Source organism: Melanostigma gelatinosum (assembly GCF_949748355.1).
Source record: "Melanostigma gelatinosum genome assembly, chromosome: 23".
Taxonomy (NCBI): Eukaryota; Metazoa; Chordata; class Actinopteri; order Perciformes; family Zoarcidae; genus Melanostigma; species Melanostigma gelatinosum.
In genome coordinates this window covers 2,862,392-2,869,142 of record NC_136656.1, presented here as the reverse complement: position 1 = coordinate 2,869,142, position 6,751 = coordinate 2,862,392, and the positions used below count along the sequence as shown (strand labels likewise).

At 47.6% G+C, this 6,751-nt stretch overlaps 1 protein-coding gene across 4 annotated transcripts in view; it reads right to left on the bottom strand.

The window, feature by feature from the left end:
- Window positions 1-208: 208 nt before the first annotated feature.
- LOC306796227 (actin-binding protein WASF3) overlaps window positions 209-6,751 on the bottom strand; it is an 18,712-nt gene continuing 12,169 nt past the window's right edge. For 2 of the 4 annotated variants that reach the window (XM_079295059.1, XM_079295060.1), the window contains exons 4-11: window positions 6,704-6,751; window positions 6,355-6,472; window positions 5,537-5,605; window positions 5,050-5,094; window positions 4,654-4,787; window positions 3,894-4,193; window positions 3,340-3,737; window positions 209-2,967 (exon numbers count right to left, since the gene is read on the bottom strand). The exon at window positions 6,704-6,751 is cut by the window's right edge and continues 106 nt beyond it. In XM_079295059.1, coding sequence (XP_079151185.1) covers window positions 2,810-2,967; window positions 3,340-3,737; window positions 3,894-4,193; window positions 4,654-4,787; window positions 5,050-5,094; window positions 5,537-5,605; window positions 6,355-6,472; window positions 6,704-6,751 — 1,270 coding nt within the window. In that variant the 3' untranslated portion in view covers window positions 209-2,809. The remainder of the gene's footprint in view (window positions 2,968-3,339; window positions 3,738-3,893; window positions 4,194-4,653; window positions 4,788-5,049; window positions 5,095-5,536; window positions 5,606-6,354; window positions 6,473-6,703) is intronic. The other 2 variants (XM_079295061.1, XM_079295062.1) reach the window with 2 other exon arrangements.

Genomic DNA, 6,751 nt, shown 5'->3' with positions numbered 1-6,751 from the left:
GGATTCTGATCATTTTGGGCTCTTATGTTTATTTTCTGTCTTCATTTAGATGTGAGTGGGTGCGTTTGTTCAAAGAGGTTGTGTAAAAATGTGGATTAATATGAAGTACGGCATCACATTATATCAACTCAAATGAATCAATCACAAATATGTCCGACTTTGTCAACACGTCAGTGAGAAAGGTACGTCATTAAAACAAGACAGTAGATCACTTTTGTTCACCATTTATTGTCTACAGTTACATGCATACTTGCTTACAGTTGGTTTTAGTGTGCAACACACAGTTTTATTTTTTGTTCCATTGTCTATGTTATATTACCCCAAAATGTAGTTTTACTTCACAGGCTGCCTCGCCAAAAGTCTGTACAACATGATTCATTTCTCACATTTTCAACACGTAATGAAGTTTTCTCACAAGCCGCAGAAACACGAGGTCGATTTCACATATCGGCTTCTTGAGCCTCCGCTCAGAGACACGAGACTTTCATGTACTTTGTCTCCCAGATTTGGTGGTTGACAATGATTGGTAATCAGTGTTTTACCAGCATCTTCTTATTCTAGGACTCACGGAGACTCGTGTATCTCGGTCTCTTAGCTATTTGTGTTCCTTGTTAAATCTGTCCCGTGTCTAAGTGCTTTTTTGCTTCAATAATAAAGTCCATAAATACGATACCAACCATCCTCCAGCCATCGTCCGGTCTGTTTTCCAGTTGTAAATGTGTTCTTCAACAGAGTGAGCCGTCTCCTCATTGTGTGGTTTTTATATACAACTAAATAACTACTTTGGAGCCACATCTCTTTCAAAAGCGTAATGTTTTCTGTCATAAACCGATATGCTCATTCGTTTTGGTGAATTAAAGGTCAAAAGTTAAAAATACGCCAAACCTGGTTGGAAAATGTGATGCTCTTACAGACATCATGCTTACATAAAACCTGTTTAACAGCATTGCTTTATGTGGAGCAGGTTGCAGCTACACATTAAAACGTATTTATTAAGTGCTAAATATTCAATTAAAACTATTTTAAAATAGTCTGAGATCGTCTTCACAAGGAGATTAACATAAATGGATAAATACTCTGTATCGGTGAATGTCTTTCACGTAAAAAGAAAAGGAGGCGGCGCTACCAAATATAGGAGCACTACACTTCCCAGAATGCTTTACTGCCAATTTGTGGCACGGACAGTTGTAAACGCTCCAAACGTGTCCCAGTTTATTTCCTGTTGCAGCGCATGTGAGTGGCATCAGCTGACAGGAAATGAACATATATATATATATATATATATTTAGTATTAAGAGAGGCAAAATCTAGCATTGAATGCCGTTTGAATCCTGCTTTTTACGGGACGTTTCGACGGTGCTTTGGCTCGAGATTTGAATTGTCCTTTAACTGGCGTCTCTGACTTTATCTGGTACCTCGATCCTGGCTTTGAGTAGAAAACCCTAAAAATAAACCAAAGTGAACAACTCACCAGCACAATTAAAAAAAAGAAAAAAACCCACGTTCTAAAAACACTACAGTCCAACCAGCTCATAGCGAGGATTAGCCAAAGCTATACTGAAAAGAGAGAGAATATACTGGAGATTACTGTTGCAGGTCTCTTACACTTATGCATTTATAGTCCGCGGGGCTGCGTTCACAAAGCCTCCAACGGACAGCGGTAGGATGACCAGCTTGTGTGATTGTGTGTTTAAGAGCGGAAGCGTTTATTTAAGACCAATACCACGCGGCACACAGTCAATGAAATGTCAGGCTTCATGTCGTGAACGACTACAAAAACAGCAAAAGTGAAAAATGAAAATGATGATTCAACAAAGCGAGCGGCGCTTGTTTTCCCAAACCAGCGTAAACGTGGGCGGGTGGCGTCTTTCGTCACAGTTTCATCTGTTGCACAACACTGCCCGTCACAAAGTGAGAGAGTTCAAGGACTGCACTGACTTTCTGGGAGTTTGGCCCTCTGACGTCTGTGGATTCTTTCCGCTGGTGCTCGTCCAGTCGTCATGAACTTCAGCACATTTTCACAGCAGTTTCTATTCAACTTCCTGTTCAAGCAACAACTCAACCAAGAGGTCCGCTTACAAAACGTGAAGTAGCGCCAAACTTTTATTCCTGATTTAAAGGATCGTTTAACGATACACCCTGCAGAACATTACAATCACGCTAGGGAATTATGCTAAGCTACATGCTAATCAACCATCAGCCCGAAGTTCATAACACAGAGATCTGTTGTCTCACGTTGATTACTAAAATGACCAAACTCCCAAAATGACAGTGTCGTCTCTTAAGCAGAGTGCACGTGTTTCGTAAACAGGCACGGCCCGACGGGGCGGAGTCATCCTTCATATGTTTTATTCCCTGATTGTTCTTATAAATTCTTTCTCAAACATTTGGCAGATAAGTTAAGATTGCAGTACAATGAGTTGTTCTTGTGCTGTACCATGTGCTTTGTAAACACATTACCCCCCCGTACTCACTGGGGGTCCACCTGACTACAGTTATTACAGGCTCTCCGCCTGTAGCGTTGCTAATAATTAGCAAGTATGAAGGAAGGGAGAGGTCTTGTTTTTCACAGCTGAGTGTTAAGTGGTTAAAGATGAGCGGCGGGGGTGTGAAATGGTGCGAGTGAGTCGCCAACCTGCTCGATGTTCACAGAGGCTTCGTTAATGTGTGAATGATTGAATTTGCCAGATTATTCTTTCTGTGAAATTGTTAACGCTGAACATTAATCCGAACCCCTTCATTTCCATCTCAATGTTTCCGCCGCTGTCAAACACCCACCCGCCCTCGTCTCACTCTTCAGACCACACGCTTAGTCGGACCACTCGTTCTCGTCGAGCTCGGAGTCGTCGTCGGACTCGCTGTACTCCACGGCGATGCGGCGCGACAGGATGGTGGCCACGTCGTTGCCGACGGGCTCCCTCTTCGCCTCCTGCTCCCTCTGCTCCTGCACCTTCCTCAGCTGGATGCCTGGAGGGGAGGGAGGGAGGGAGGGAGGGAGGGAGGGGAGGGAGGAAGGAGGGAGGAGGGAGGACGGGAGTGAGCAGGGGGGACGTGACTCGAAGTTTCGGGGGGCCCTGGATAAAGCTCAACAACGGCAGTCAGGTATCATGTGACTTCAGAGACCGGCTTCCATTTATGAACCGTCATGTGACTGAGAAATCGCCGTGACAACTACACAAAACAACGACTCTTAATGAAATAGCCATTATTTCTCTTTCAGCTTTTGTGCCGGCGTTTTATTTTGATGAAAGCCTTACGAGTGTTTTCTAAATCAAAGTATTGAATGAAATAGTATGAAATATAAACTTAATCTTGACTGATGAAAGCATACACATGTACCTCTACGTATGGCTGCCAGCAGGTCGGAGCGTGCGTCGCTTATCGGGATCATCCCCGGCATGGTGGACTTCCTGGCCGAGGACGCCCCGTCCACGGCGTGCGTCGGCGACGGGTGAGCCAGGTAGCCCGTGGGGGCTCCGGGTGGCGGCGGGGGAGGGGCGGCCGGGGGCGCGCCCGACGGAGGGTGGGAGGGGGAGGGCACGTAGTTGGCCGGGGGAGGAGGAGGGGAGGGGGAGTAGGGACGGGAGAGAGTGGAGGAGGTGGGGGGGATGGCGGAGGCGGCGGAGGGCGGGGCGGTGGTGGAGTCGAAGGCGGTCTGCGCCGAGGGGATGGTCGGGGGAGGGGGAGGAGGAGGGGCGGGTGGGATGTAGTACTCTGGGATGGTGGAGGGCTGGCTGCTGGTGGGGGAGGACAGAAGAAAGTGTGTGAGATTAATGAAGTTTATTCAATGGAAACGGTTAGCTCCTATGCAGATTGTTTCAATAGTGGAAAATAAACACCATCAAACACATGAACAGAAAGACATGAAAAGTCATCGAGATGAGAAAACCTACCCGTGCCCGGCCCGGTATTCCTTAACCGACTGCTGCCTCGGCCCGTTGACCGTGGGATCTCCACCAGCCTGGACCCCCTGTCCCGACGGGCTCCGGCCCAGGGAGGCCGCGTGTCGCCCTGCCGGCGCCGGCCCTCCGGGTCCCGGGGGCTGGTTGGGCGGCCTGAGGACCCGATCCAGGGACTGAGTCTGGGGCGCGGCGGTGAGGTGGTCCCTGGAGTGGTCGGCGGGGTGGACGGCGCTGGGGGCCTGGGTGGAGGGGTGGTTGGGGCTGGCGGGGTAAGAGTCGGACGCCATTGACCTGTTGGAGGGAACGGGCGGTCGGTCGAGGTTCAACACATTTTAAAACAGCTCTCTCGCTCTGATTACAGCCTTTTTCTTTAATCTATATTCTGCACATCTGGTGTCTGAATTCTCTGCTGCAGTGATCCAAAGTTTGATCTCAGCTTTTCTTGACATGAAATATAAATTCACGTGCTGTGACTTACCTTCACCAGCAGAGGGCAGCAAGGAGCTTTAAACAACACAGCAGGTGGGTTGGTGTCTATATCACAGGTCTGTGCTTAGAATGTGAGACTTTGAGTGGTTGTGTTACAATACCTGCACACTATATACTATTTATAACATCGCAATACTATTTATAGTTTTTTAAGGCTGTAAAAAAAAAAGAAGAGAAAGTCAGGTTTGGCCAGTTCTTTTTTTAATCATCCCAATGCAGGAAACCTGTGTGTTTGTCCCCTTGTGTGTGTGTGTTTGTTTACCTGCTATCAGGGGACAGTGAGCCTTCTGAGGACATGCCATGGTAAGGTGAGGGCGTGAGCCTGGCGTCTGGTCTGAACTCTTTGTCGTAGGCCAGGACGTTCCACTCCTGACGCCGATTACGAGCCTTACGCACCTTCAGAGGTAAAAATAAATAAATATGTTCAATTCATGTCGCTTAGCTTATCAATAATGTAAGCAGTGGGGGGGGTCAATGGAAAATTTGTGTCCTCAAAGGTCAACACTGTCAAGACAGTTTGCTGCTGGTCAGCAACGCAAAACAATTGTATTGATGATTTCACGCTACTTCGCCGTCTTTCATTCTTTGCTAACTTCACGCTAGTTTCAGAAGGAAGTCAACAAAAGATAATGACACGCTGGCATGAATCCTCACTGACCTTCTTCACCTCTCTGCCCGGGTCCTCAACCTGCTTCTGCTGCTCCTACAAAGAGAGACGGAGGCGGACGGGTAGAAAGAAGAGCGGAGAGAGAGAGTTAGTCGTTGATTATTGATTCTACTGATAGCAGAGGAAGAGAACAGGACCCCGTCACCAGCTCCTTCACCGCGGGGTAAACTCACACACACACTAGTCTACCCATCACACACATACACACACTAGTAAACACCAGCAGGTGATGGACAACAGAGCCAAAACTCTGGTTACACAAAACAGGAACCAATCACAGCGGGTTAGAGAGACGGTGAGGTGGCAACACACAGACACAAACAGAAGGGAAGCTGTGTGTTCTAATAAAAACGTGTTTCTCTGTGTGCGCCTCACATCCTCTACAATGTGTGTGTGTGTGATGTGTGTGAGTGGGGTGTGGAGGGGTGAAGTGGGGGGGAAGCAGGAAAAGGCAAGTTAGGGGTCTGGGTTGTCTTACGGAGATGGACAGGGGGCTCCTGGGTGGGGCCTGTCTGGAGTGGGGCCTGTCGGGGTGGGCCGGACAGCCCTATGGAAACATGGGAGAAAGACAAGCTGGTGCGTTAGACTGAGCAGAGGAGGAGGAAGGTGGGGCGTGGGTCTTGGAAGACCGGGTGACTCTAAAGATACATTAGAGAAAGGAAGGCGGGAGAGAGAGAGAGAGAGAGAGAGAGAGAGGAACGAGGAGATGAGAAATCCTCCTGCAGCCTCCCCTCGTATTCAAACCCGTCCACTACGATGCTTCTACGGGGATTTGTTTCATGATCAGAAAACATGATTTTTAATCCGGCCCGGCGAGTTTTGGGGTTGATAGGGTTAAAACGCTAAACAAGTAAAATGTACTATTATTACCTTGTATCCTTGAATACAGTGAGCAACATCAATAACTCAAACTGGACCAAATAAAAGAGATTCCTTATCGTCTCCGGCCCTTCAATAGGTTTTAAAAATGTTACTTGAATTAGAAAACATTCATGAATCAGGTTTAAATTACAAAAACCTTCAACAAAAAGTTGTTTTTGCCATGAATGGATATACGTGTGTACAGTATAATGTACTGTAACATCAAAACCAAAGAAAGCAAAACCTCAACGGTGAGCACAGTAAGAGAGGAACGCAGAAAAAGAAATAACAGCATTAAAAAAAGGACACGACTCGGCAGAAAAATAAAATACAGATTAAAGCACAAGATGAATTTCATTTACTTTTCTGTCTCTCACGCACACACACGCACACGCACACACACACACACACACACACACACACACACACACACACCTTCTGCCGTCGCTTCTCCTTGCGCTTGTCCTCGGTGGCCTGCAGCATCTTCTCCTTCCACAGGTTGAAGAAGTAGGACGGGTCGGTGTAGAACTTCAGCGCGTCCTTCTTGTCGTCCCTGCGTAGAGGAATGAGGACCAGCGGGTGAAGAACCGATGTTTGGGATTGATGGGGGGCCGGGGGTCGTCAGTCGGGTGAAAGATTGAAGTTTGAATTGAGTTTAAGGAGCAGATGACACAAAACACAAGCTGATGGACCCACAAGCTGAGTAATCGTCAGTTGGACGCCACGATTCACCACAAACTGTCTCACACCGAGTCTTAAACTACCGACATGTTGACCTGCTGACCTGTAGGGGCTGAGGATGTTGAGCGGGGGAGGTTTGTCACAGCGGCGG